The sequence below is a fragment of the Cariama cristata genome, unplaced genomic scaffold (genome assembly GCF_000690535.1).
Source record: "Cariama cristata isolate BGI_N322 unplaced genomic scaffold, ASM69053v1 scaffold41474, whole genome shotgun sequence".
Taxonomy (NCBI): domain Eukaryota; kingdom Metazoa; phylum Chordata; class Aves; order Cariamiformes; family Cariamidae; genus Cariama; species Cariama cristata.
Genome location: NW_009613083.1, coordinates 1 through 13,173, shown reverse-complemented (window position 1 = coordinate 13,173; position 13,173 = coordinate 1). Strand labels below are relative to the sequence as shown.

At 42.0% G+C, this 13,173-nt stretch overlaps 1 protein-coding gene across 1 annotated transcript in view; it reads right to left on the bottom strand.

Annotated features, from left to right (window-relative positions):
• The window catches only part of LOC104160680 (ubiquitin-conjugating enzyme E2 E1), a gene marked incomplete at its 3' end in the record, with an annotated part of 35,385 nt that extends 22,829 nt beyond the window's left edge, over positions 1 to 12,556 (bottom strand). Inside the window, exons 1-2 of the mRNA XM_009698867.1 lie at positions 12,405 to 12,556; positions 10,210 to 10,260 (exon numbers count right to left, since the gene is read on the bottom strand). Coding sequence (XP_009697169.1) covers positions 10,210 to 10,260; positions 12,405 to 12,556 — 203 coding nt within the window. The remainder of the gene's footprint in view (positions 1 to 10,209; positions 10,261 to 12,404) is intronic.
• Positions 12,557 to 13,173: the final 617 nt, after the last annotated feature.

Genomic DNA, 13,173 nt, shown 5'->3' with positions numbered 1-13,173 from the left:
GTGAATGTTTCTAGTATTATGGAATTTACTGAGTAACATCTCGCCATGCTTCTCTTCCAGTTGCTACAAAAGCAAGGTGTGCTCCTTTGGGAGATGCAGGTTTACGGGGCCTTCAACAAATAAAATTTGCAACTTCCTATCTTTAATACTTATCTACTTGATTGGGATTGGCTGAGTTTCAAGTGATTTTTGAACTTTCCTACCCTTTTTGCTTCCTTGTTTTTCTCTCCCCCTTCTGCTCCCTCCATTTCTCCCTCTACCTTTCTCTCTCTCTGCTCCTTTCTTGCTATCACTTGCCCAATTTTCTTCTCCCACTCCTCACATCTCACTCATGAGCTTCTAGGAGGACAATCCATGGCTCAAGAGCTGCATGTGGCTCATGTAGCGCTTCAAGGAGGCCTGCAAAGATACAGTTGAGCACCTGTTAGATGTATTTTTCAAGGTATAGTAAGTTGTGCCTTCTTGATTTACAGAGCATTGTAAACAGTGTAAGATTGTATAAGCACATTGACTTTACTGATATATGAATATTTTGCCTCCCAAGTTGGGGTGTAATACAAGCAGCACAGCAAAAACTATTGCTGCAGCTTGCATGCTTGCCTGTTTTAAAAATTCACTCATGCCCAAGAAGACATTCGCCCATGGATGGTCCTCCCCATTCACCCAAGAGGAGGATGCACCACCTCTTCTGCTCCTCATAGAAGGCAGTAAGAAAGTGGAGCTAAATTGCTGGAGCAGAAAAAGAATCAGTCTCCGCTTCCACCTTTGCTGCAACTGTTTCAGCAACCAGTGCAAAATTGCCTCAGCCACCCCGATGGGCCACCTCTCTCTGCTGTCCCTTACAGCCACCATTAGCGCCTTGCACAATCTTGCTGGTCACAGGAACATAACACCCTTCTGCCTCGAGTGGTTTTATGTCCTTTTCTGTTCCACACCTGCAACTCATCCATTCTCTTAGTCTTACTAATACCTGCAGTCCGATTAACCTCGTAAGGGGAGTGAGGGGATGGAAAAACTGGAAAAATGCTATTCTAAAGACCATATTAAAAATTCAGTACAGATTTCAATCTTGGGATGCAACTAAAAGACAAGCAGCCGGGCACCTGAAGGTGTGACACTAGTTATATTCAAAACCTAGATCTCCTAGGTCACTTTTGTCGCTACTGTACTTCTTCTTGCCTGATTTCCTAGATCACGAGCATGCTGGTTTAGTTCGATTTGAAGTAGGAAGGAAAGCATCACCACAGATTTAATGCAATGGAAAACTCTAGTCAGATTCACGGTATGTTGAGATTTTATTTGGCACAGCTATTTAAAGCCTCCAGTCTTTTCCCTCTCTCCCACAGACCCCCAAGTGAAAGTACACATAAATACTTTTATCAAAAGCCAGAGCACTACAAAATATGATGAGATTCTCAAATTGAGAATTACCCCATCAAAACCAAAACTAGACAATTCTTATTGATAAACTACTTACAAGGAAGTCAAGGAGGACACCAGCTATAAATGCCTGCATGCAGCACCTAATTTATCTCCTTTAAAAAGGTTACCAAGACATACAGGAAATAATGTGCAAACACAGTATTACAACAATCAGTTCGATTGATCAGAAACTTCTGATGAAATGACCTTTTGTGATATACTACAGTATTGATATAATTGCTTTAAAACTATGTTAGCACAACTGCGTGCACTTTAGCAGTCTTTTGAAACCATTTGCAACAGTCAAACACTGCTTTAATTAAATATATTGCACTTTCTCCACCATCTATAGGCCACTTCTCAGAGCCACCTACACTTGTTCAGAAGACAAAATAACACATTGAAACTTTCTAGAAGTTGTCCACTTGAAAATTTCAAATATATGACAGACCCATACCAGTCATCATCTAAACTAGCACCTGAAAATTTCAGTGAAGATATTCAAGTTGCACGTAAAACCCTTGAGACAGTCACCCTGACAAGCTCCCTTGTATAACAATAGCTACTGCCGTAAAGCTTTGCTGTTGTCTCCAAAAACTCTGACAACGTTTTGAGTCCATACTAGAAGTATTTTTTTTCTTTTCTTTTCTTTTCATCAATTCATCCATCATGAAAAGACACCTTCGATTTCAGAATTAATTTTTAATGTTTGTGGGCCTTTTCACTCCTGTTTGCAACTCTCTGTAGGATCCCAGGCATCAAAAGAAAGAAAGGAAGGAAAAAAGACCCCAAGACCTCTCTCCTGGTTTCTCCTTAATAGACACTGGAATTAGCTTCAATGGCAAAAATCTATTGCTCAGACATCCATAGCAGAAATAGCATTAAATATTAGCAGTCCATCTGCTCCAAGAAGCACCTCCCCTCTAGCCCAAAGCATTTACTACTGCCTTTACAATTCTCATAACCAGCTCAAGATTCTCTGTTTCCAGCGAGTCCAGCAGCTCCAGAGGGAAAGACAAAAAATGCAATTCTCTAACCTCTTAAATAATCATTTACACTGATATAAAGAAAGTGCAAAATACATCTAAATAACATGCTGATTTAGTTTACACTCACTTTTAACTCTAAAAGTTGAAGCCCCTGGAAGAATCAAGCCCTGAATTCTGCACTGGTTCACAGAAACACGGAAGCAAAGAAATTTAACAGGACTCTACATCATTAATCGTATAGCCTCTTTAATCCAATTACTTTGTATTTTCTCTTAAACAAATGAACTGCCAAAACTTGGCCTGGACTCAGTTCTCAAAACAGCTCAACTTCATCTTACCAGATCTGTATTTTCAGCTCTGAAATCATGGAAGAGATTGGAGGGAGTGTGGGGAATCAAAGACCACATCTGCCCTGAGCTACAGTCTGCGTGTCCCGCTCTCCTGTTCTCCCTCACCTCCCAGCCCAGGCAGTCCAGGTTAATAAAGAAAAGAATGTTGCACAAGATGTTGCAGTTAAGCATACAGATCTGAGATATATTCTCCGCGTAATGTCAATTAGGCCCTCACGCACTGAAAATATGTATTAAATGCACTGTAGGAACCATTACACTTTCCACAAATGCCTTGGAAGACCAATTGCATGTTGCTGAAATTTGCAAATTAGCAAGAGAAACAAGAAAATCCCTCTGACTTCCAGAACATACAGCATTTATTTTGACAGTTGTAGGTTATTTATAGTACTTGACAATACATGTTCTCTGGTTCATCTTGTAAAATAATGAAGTCAGTATTTAGACCTCCACTTTTAAGCCTCAGAGGGAAAAATAAGTATAAACTTATTTCATTCAAATAAATGTACAGATTGGCAAGATTCTACTATAATGACTAAATTACATCATTAATTTAACTTAGTTTAAAGCACGTTCTTTGGTGGAGAAAGCATAGCCCTCAACGTTGTATGTGGTGTGCAAGTCTGCACAGATGTGCAATCATCTCTTAACCCATTCACATAAAATGATATCTTCTTTTTGCTTAGTACCTTAAATACTTTTCGAGAGGTGCTGTATGGAAGGCTGGTCTGTCATGTACAACTACAGAAGAGTGCAGGCAAAGGCTGCAGAAGTTTCGCTGTGCACGATCTCTTCAATAACCTTACTCCACCGACACAACTTGTACCGGTGCAGGTGAGCTCCGTCTCCCTTCCCAGAACAAAGCCCTTCGACAACAGGGCCAAAGTTAACATCTTGTCAGACGGCATCTTATCAGCTCTCAAGACCAACCTATTCCTCAGAAACCACAAAGCTCTCGGTCACCGGCAACCTGCCCTTGTTGAAATCCTCAAACACGAAACCGTCCCCTATCACTTTCTCAATCCCCTAGACTAGCCAGTTCTCCATGGATAATTTTGTCTTCATATAAAAAGACAAGATAGACTCAAGCCCTTAAAGTACAAATACTCCACATACAATGTTTCCCATTTATGTCTATAAAGTACCATACACATATATGACGTATTTCTTAAAACGAAACCAGACGTATAACCCGCTGCTATACAAACGTCCAATATAAAAATCCAGATAAGAGGAGCTGGAATACAACAGAAACAAAACCAAATTAAAGACTGCATAACCAAGAGGAAACATTAGAATTTGTGAGATAAAACATATAGGCAGCATCATAAACACAGTTGCACAGTGCCCTCCAAGGGCAGCAAAGCTGAAAGTCAAATAATAAAATTAAGTGGCATACAAGAGAGTGTGCACAGAAGGGATTTCAATCCTCTTTGTTCTTAGCCATGATACAATTTCACAGCCGCTCTCAAGATTCATCGTTCCGATGTTTGGCATGCAAGAGCACAGAATGCAGTTCATTTGGGAATTACCGAGCCAGGATGTGCCAAACAAAATCTACCACAGCATCAGCCAGCTCCTGCCACAGCGTCCGAGCAGCCAGGCCATCAAAACACTTCTGATTTTTCAAGGGAGCCAAGAAATAAAATCAGGAATATCTTCAGAAAGATGAATTCCTGTAATATTAATGAATCAATCCACAGAAAAGAAGCCGTTCCTGTGCAGCTATTGTCTGAGTACGTCAGGCAGAGGACTTTGCCTGCAGGAGCTCCTACCTACACATGCTTCAAATTCACCGAGTGTAGAAATGGTATTATTTTTACGGTTTGCAAGCTAGACCATACACAGCTGCGGAGAATCTCTAAATTAGTTAATACACCATTTCAAAGGAAGAGTTATTTCTCCAGGGATCACGTGCCAAACAAAGCGGGGAGGGAATGCTGAACCACCGGTAGTTTATATGACAAAAGATATTTTTCAACTACACACAGCACTAATTATGAAGGTCCTTCCTATCCTACGGCTGGAAACTTCTCACAGAAAACACTCCCATTTCAGAGAAACAACACAAGGGGGGGGGGAAGTGCTAAAGCCACTTTTGCAAGTTGATAATTTTCATTAAACGTGATCTGCATTTTTTTATTTCTACTAGGAAGTAAAACCCAGCATTTGTGTCATTCGTGATCTAATAATTTGAGCGTGCACGTTAAAAAACAAAAAAGTCATACTGAAATTAAGCTTTTAAATTGCAAATGTAAGACTAGAAAGTTTATGCTACAATATGGCTATGTTCAGGAAGGACTACTCCAAGCATTAAAATAATAAAACCAACAGGGACATTATAGTTCAACAGTGACAATCCATCCTTAGATAATACACTAGATTTAAAAGCAAAAGCACTTAAAGCATTATTGCAGTTGGAGGTATTGAGAAAATACATTTGTAAAAAATTACAAGCACCATAAAAACAAATGTAATCAAAACAGATGTCTGACTTCCATGGTATGTAGATGAAATATATGAATCATAATACAAAACTACTGAGTTCAAAACCACCTTTAAGACACGCGTTTTCTGCGGACCTCTCTCTAACCAAGAAATCTTAATTCCACATTGCAAAGTTTTGAAAACTATTAATATTCCACACAGTTTAATGGAGAGCACTTCTCCCCACCATCTATACTGAGACATATATTTACTAAGTGCTGACAGCTAACTTGCACAAGACTCCCAGGGAGATCTGGTCCTTGTTCTGTGAATTTACAAAAACTGGGCTGAAGGAGCCAGGAAACACAACTGTATTTTATTATTAATTAAACAATGAATTTGTGAGAGCATTTTACTCTGAAGCGATGGTAAGCCTTGCAGGCAAATGCCTCCTTCAGTAAAGGTTTGAAAATTATTTTTGTTTAAATAACAGCTGGTCTTGCCTATATGGACTTAAATGAGCCATGTGGAGACAAACTTGTTTCAGTTTGGGTAAGAAAGATTAAAAAACATTAATTCTAGTTAATATCCATTTTGGTCCCTCTACACAGATGGGAAAAATAACATTAAATTACCATGCTTACATACAGTCAATACCAGACACCCAATAAAGCACAAATTCAAAGCCTTGCTCATAAGGCAACCGATGCACACAGTTCCAGCAGAAAAGCTCAGCTGCAAGTTAGCCTGAAACAAAGGAGATTCACATTCGTTTCTCCACTTTGCCACAGACTTCCTGCATGACCTTGGAAGAGTCACTTGGGTTTTGTGTGCTGCAACCCTCCATCCCTAAAACGGGGAAAAACATTTGTTTCATAACCTCACAGCAATAAGCAGATTTACTATCAGGAGATGCTTAGATACAGAGGTCAAATAAATGACATAAAAAGAATAAACAGTACTTAAAGTTTTAATTAACTTCTGTTAAAGCTTTGGAAACTTTGTCACAGCGACAGAAAGCAAGCTTTGGCACAATACTCACAAGTGTTATCTACAAACAACGATCAAGTCTGCCTATGTAGCAAGATAGAACCATATTTTGACATCTGCAGACAGTTGCGGATGCAGACTTCCATGACCCAAAGCAAAGACACAACATACTCCTCTGTCACCGACATATACAGAGACCAAAAGTCCAAAGTCTGTAGGTACCTTCTTTGAGTTCTAAAACAAGAGTTGTAACTTTCTGATATAATACAAAGTAGGAGAAGAAATCACCAGGTTGTCTCTTAAAAGATTTACAACACTTTAGGTCCAGTTATTCTCCAGTTCATATTAACCACTAACCACCTTTTGAACTTGAAAGCCACATTTAACTTTCGTAACTCCATATTAATATCAGAAGTTAAATCACATTGCAGACGACAGAAATTAAAGACCTCTAGAGTAGCAGCCTACCAAAAATGATGAAGAGGAGTAAGAACCAAACAGAGGTAGCCAAATGCCACACATACACTGCACTAGGACACTTCTGAGGACAGCATTGCCTCTATCAGGAACCCACAAATTTGTGACGTGTATTAAACATATCTTTTTAGAAAATGTCTGAGTCCCAAAAATCTATTTTTTGAATGAAGGCCAAACATAGACATGCACATATTCTGCACCTCTGTACAAGTAACTGTTCTAGCCTGTGTAAAATCAAACCCACAGCCTAGGGAGGGAGACGTGGGGGGCAAAGGGACTACAAGAGATGATGAAGCAGCCAATGAGAGATGAGCATGGGTAAGCATTTGGGGGACACAGGCAAGCTATGGAAAATCAGAAGCAAGGAGGCTATTGAGGAGAGAGGAAGTTCTGGGATAAAATTCCCAATGTATTACCCACATATGTGTAAAACCCACACAGCTGCTCAGTCACAGGGTGTTGAGTGTGCTTGGGGTTTGGGGGGTTTTGTTTGTTTGTTTGGGTTTTTTTGGTTTTGTTTTGTTTTGGGGTTTTTTTTTGTTGCTTTTTTTTTAAAAAAAAAACCCAGATGATATGTGGGTTACACACATGAAAAATCCGGTCACTGCGAGCTACAAAAATAAAAATGAAACTCATTTGGTTTTAAGCTATTTTGTTTGAAATATCAAATGGTTTTCATTATTTGTAATTGCATCTTATATGTGGTGTTTTATAAGAAGAAAAATAAAACAGTTCTTACTAAAAATCATTTACAACCCAAAGCTTTTTCTTTCAATATGCAGAGCTGCTCTGGGATGTCTTAAATATCTTCAAGTCCCATTACTGCAATAAGACTGGAAGAACAGCACTTTGCAATGAGGCCGAAAAACTAAAGCACGGCCGACAACAAACCTATCAAACACTGGGCACGGAACAAAGGAAAATACAAAGGTGGTGGTGAGGGGTGTAAGAACAAACGTCCAGTAGAAAAAAAAGAATACGACATTTCCAATATAACACAGGATAGAGTTTCGGATGCACATTTTCAAATCCGACTTCTGAGACTTTGGCACCCCTCAAGTTGACAGCAGAATAGGCAGTACCCGATACTGTATATAGCTCCCTGAATATGTAAGTTTTGAGATTGGTCTTGCAGGAGAGAGCAAGATGCCTAAAAGGAGGACACCTGAAAAAAGTGGCACAAAGGCAGCAGAGAGATGAGGGGCCGGAGATCAGAGGAAAGGTGAGGATAAGCAAAGTCATGAAGGCAGGAAATTGAAACTAAGTTCTGGGACTATGTATTTAATACCTCCCTCACAGCATGCTAACAACATTCATACAAAAGGGAAAAAAAAAAAAAAAAAAAAAAGGCAGTGACAGTGTTAGGAAGCTTCCCCGGAGCAAATTTCAGGAACCTTAAACATCACGCAGCAAACAGAGTCTCTCACTTGCTTAATCTCCTCACACTCACAAATTGACTATTTCTATTTCTTTTTCCACAAGAGGTGAACTTTCTCCATAACTGCGATAGCCGAAACTCATCTCGCTGCTGTGGCAATCGGCACCTGCCTACCCTTTTACAAACCAGCTGCTACCGAAGCAAACTCCCAGTGCTCGACTGTGCAACTGGAACCTCGTTAGCCATAAGCTGAGCTGCTCTCAGCACTGTCTTTACTGAAGCGGGATGACTTCACCCCAAGATGAGCAATACCAAAACTCCTTTGGTCACAAACACACACACAAACCCCTCCATTCATGTTTTCCTATCTATCAACATATTAAGAGACAGTAACAATTACACTAGTTTCATGTATTATTTGCAAGAGTTGCCAGACTTCACTGTCACTCGTTTGAAGGTCGGAAGGAATGCAGAATACTTGTAATTGCATTATAGGTGAAGATTAATCATCACTAATTGTAGCATGAACAAATTTTTACCATTAGAAATACTGACAAAGGCTGAAACAACACAAACTTACTATGTGGGCCTTGAAGTGCACTATCCTCAGTGGTCTATGTAATTAAAAAAAAGAAAATCAAAACCATATTCTATTTTGACAGGTAGGCTGCTAGCTCATCTTTACCTGTAAATGATGCCAATTGAAACAAGGACAAATTAGGGTTCTAGTATTATTTAAACAAACCTTCAGCTGAAATCTGCAATCTGATATACTCATATACTATCACAACTTTTGGATAGATTAGCAAAGTTCAGACTGCATTCCCAGCACCTCGATCATCCAGACTCGGTTATCTAGAGAACAAGCCCCAGGGCCTTTCTGAGCTGTACTTCTGGGTTCCTTTCCCATGAAAATCAGGGTATGGTGGGAGGAGGAGGGAAAAGCACGTGGACTTCATCCTGACACAGAGCCAGGATGCACACAGGACAGACACCTCCAGCACAAGAGCTGGAAGCTCTTCTAACATTCTGGTAGTCATTATTGTCACTAAAACAATATTGCCACAGCTAAAGATTTCAGACCTCATGGGTTATCTTCCAAACAGCACAAAAATCTTAGTATCAGCCTAGACCCATCCCTCCTTTCATTAATTATGATCCTTGGGAGTGGTACCAAAAGAGTGGCTCTGGACCTGTCAGGCTCTTACACTAATGTCTCCCTGCAGACTAACAGCAGCAAAAATCTTCAATACAAAGGTTCATGTGCGTTTGTGGGTGGCAATTTGATAGTAAAAAGACCAACTTAAACGGTTATTTATAAACAGAATGTTCTCCGATTTCTGCTGTTACCAACATCATAAGGCCCCAAACCTCAGCCACAGCAAGAAGATAGGAACAGAGTTGTGCTTTGGCGACTACAGCAAACACAGACCAGACCAGAAGCCACTTTCCTCTCAAACGAACAAGAACAACCAAAGCTGTTACACTACTACTGTCTCCCCTCTAAATGCAAAGAGGCTCGGGTCACCATGCAATGAACCAAATCAACCTGCAGATGTTTTAAACAAACGATACAAGTTTCTAAAACATACTTAAAAACAAGCTGCTCTATAAAGGGCAACAGAATATCCCTGCTTTTTCTTCCATCACCTAACGTGTGCTTCTGTAGGGCGCCCACTGAGTGACGAATTCGCGCTTCTCTTCCACTCTAAGTTACTGTTCACAACAGAACTCTCTGAGCTAAAAAGCTCGTAGCGTTTTACTATTCTCTGCTTCCTTGGCAGGACTCTTATTTATATAAGATTAATGCATTCAGGCATTAGATTTATAAACCAGAAAAAACAAACAAGGAGAAAGTTTTCACACTCTTCTTTCGAGGCCAGTTTCAGAAACATAGAAAGTATTGATATATGACAACAGATTGAAATGCAATTGTTAAAAAAAATGAAAACAAAACCCCAAAACAGAAAACTTGTATCAAAACACATATAATCTCTGGAAGCCCCCCCTACCTGGAAACTATTTAATGTCATCCAAGCATTCACAAAAGCACTGTCAGCCACCTAAAAAGCCATTCCTCTGCTCTATCCAGAGCCTCGGAGGACATTACAACACACAGGCACCCTTCAGCCCCTCGCCTTTCCCCACCCTCCTCAGGTAAGGAATCGACACCAACCTGCAGTTGGGAGGTGGATCTAAGGTGATGTCAGCCAATTCCTTCTGAATCCTGTGGCAATAAAAGCGAAAAGGAACAAAGGTAAGTCACTGTGGGGGATAGCAGTTAATACATACTGTCACCGTAAGTTTGCAATGCTATGTAAGAGAGAAGCACTCTCAGCTGCAGCCTCCCACCAGTCCAAACACAGCAAGACAGACGGGTGCCCAGTTACAGAGATGGGCAGAAAAGCGGATGGGCACCAAGCACTGAACCCAGACGGATGCACTGTTGGATGCTCCCATAAAGATGCCAACCACACAGAGGCAGTGGAAAAGACCGTCCGCTTTACTCTGCCAACCAGCCTGTAAATGAGGGAAAACCTCTGCAAATGTGATGCACCAAGTGCTAGGAGGAAACTGCAGTCTGAAAAGGAATTTTGTCTTGCTGGATTGAGAGAAACAGTCATTGCCAAATTGGCTTCCCCCTCCCCTCTCCTCCCCAGCTTCCCGTCACCATCCTGAGAAAAAACACTGGCCCCAAGGGAGCGAATACCCATGCCATTCCCAAGGACACTTAAAGGAAGGTGAATATCTATTTCCGAGGCCCCCGCACCTTCCTGCCACCTTCAATTCTCCCCTCTCTTCACCCTCAAGAGCCACACAACATCCCCACGTCCCCTCGCTCAGGGCTCCAGACGCTCCCTCTCTTCACCGCGTTCAGACAACACCCTCTCCTCCCTGCCCAGACTATTCTGGGCTCGCGTTGCTTTTGCCACAAAACGCCCAACCAGCTATCATCCCCTTCCCTGGAGTCCCATTACTGTCACTCAGGCTTCCCCTCCAGATTTCCCCACCCAGCACTCAGTTTGCCTCCCTTCTCCTTTAAACTCAGCCAGCATCTTCTGCCTCTCTTCCACTTGTCATACATGAAAACCACAGCCTTTTCATATTAGGCAGTTTACAATCTTTTTAAAATAGTGAAGGGCAGGACACGTAAACACCGCTTGCCACTATCTATCTCAGTTTGCCATGGAAACCTGCTGAGTGGAGATCCGGAATAACCAAACTGCCTAAATTCTACAAAGCCCCAGGGAACTTAGTTGCGACGACAGGGCATTTGCATAAAACCCCAGTCACTTTTGACACCTACAGATACAACCTCTCTGTGCTGCCTGGCAAAGCTGTTCAGTGAGACGGTTTATTATTCTTACTGAAGTACTGCAAGTTTGCTTGAAAACTTCCATTTGTCAGCTTAGCTCCCTGGAGCAGGATGGTGCTGAATTCAGGTGAAACACAGAATAAATAAGAAAGGGTAACAATTAATTTTAAAAAAAACCACCAAACTGAGTGGCTCCAAGAGTCTGTCCAGGTGAAGAAAACTGACATAGCTGTTCTGGAATTACTATTCTATGCAGGCATCTCTCCCCCATGTAGACACTATTCTGGAATAAAAATTATTTCATTCTCAAAAAAAAAAACCCCAACCCACTCTGCTGTGAGCAAAGATTATTTTAGAGTAGAATGTCCACAAGTGGACCTGCTGCGGTTTATTTATTCTAGTCAACATCCAACATACACAGAAAATTCAATATAAGTGATGAGCAGACAGAAAAACAGCAATATATTTGGTGGAAAAGATTTGGGGCTACACTACACCACTTGCACGGGAGTGCACTCCCCCAGTGCAAGCAAACTCAAAACTCTTTGCAAATATTAGTTAATCCTCAAAGCAGTCCTGGAAAGAAAAAAGCCATTCTAGATCAATCCCAACCTACAGAGAGGGAAACGGACAGTGAAACACAATGCCCTACTCAGGACCACATAGCTTCCAGGAGCAGAGAAGGAATTGAGGTCCTACATGCCAATCCTACACAGGCCTTTAAGTGATGCTAATAAGGAAAAAGGAAAGGACAGCGGAAACAATTGAGGGACAGAATAACAGCCCAGAGGAAGAAAAGACAGGAAAATATTTGGGATGGAACTGAGGAAGAAGCAGGAAGAGAGACCAGAGAGCAGTGAAGTTGGGCAGACACTCGCTGCACCAAGACGCTGAAAAAAAAGTGAGACAATGGCAGCTTCACGTGGAAAGGCTGAGCATAAGGGCTAGAGATGAGGAACGGGAGCACCAAGAGAGCAGTGGGGGAACGGAGCAAAATAAAATGAGGAAGGAGGGAAGATGCAGTGAATCAGTGAGAAAACTGACTGCAGCCTCACCTCTTGGCACTGGTAGATAGCAGCTTAGAGTTTTTACTCATGCTGACTTTGCTTTCCTTCTTCTTAGGCGTGCTTGTCTCTTTCTCTGTCTGTTGGTTGGAGGATGAAGATGAGGAGGAGCTGGTGCTGGCCCTTGAATCGTCATCCGACATAGCGACCCCCCCACCACACACCCCAACCTGGAGAGGAGACACCATGGGGCGTGGGGAACAAACAGTGAACACAAACACACACAGAGAAAGGCCGCTGACAATCTCACTCTGTGTTTGGGTCATGCTCCTTTTAAAGGATCCTCGTGTCTCCCTCTCCTCTTCAGGCCCTACGGTCGAAGCAGGAGGAGCAGTAGCCTCCCCTGCACTAGCAACATCGAGGAGCAGGGGGAAAGGGACTTTTAAAGCTTCCTCTCAGAAAGCAAGTGCGAAATGAGAAGAGACTGGAATGAGGACGTCTGTGAGGATCAGGGAAGCTCAAAGCAATTCCTTCTAATCTCCCCCAAACTGCACACACAAGAGGAGCCATCACCACCCACCACTATCCAGCCTAGGGGTGTAGGAGATAAAAATGGAACAGCTCCGGTCCCTTGGGTTCCCGGGAGGCAAGTGGGGGAGGCGGGAAGGGACAGGGGGATGACTGTCGCTAGCACTAAAATGGAAGTGGGGCATCACTGGCAACAGGGGGGAGACCCCAAAGGAGGATCTGTGTCCTGTGGTGGGGAAACCCCTGCCTCCTGGATAACCCCTGCCTGCTGGATCGGGTGCTGGGAGCAGGG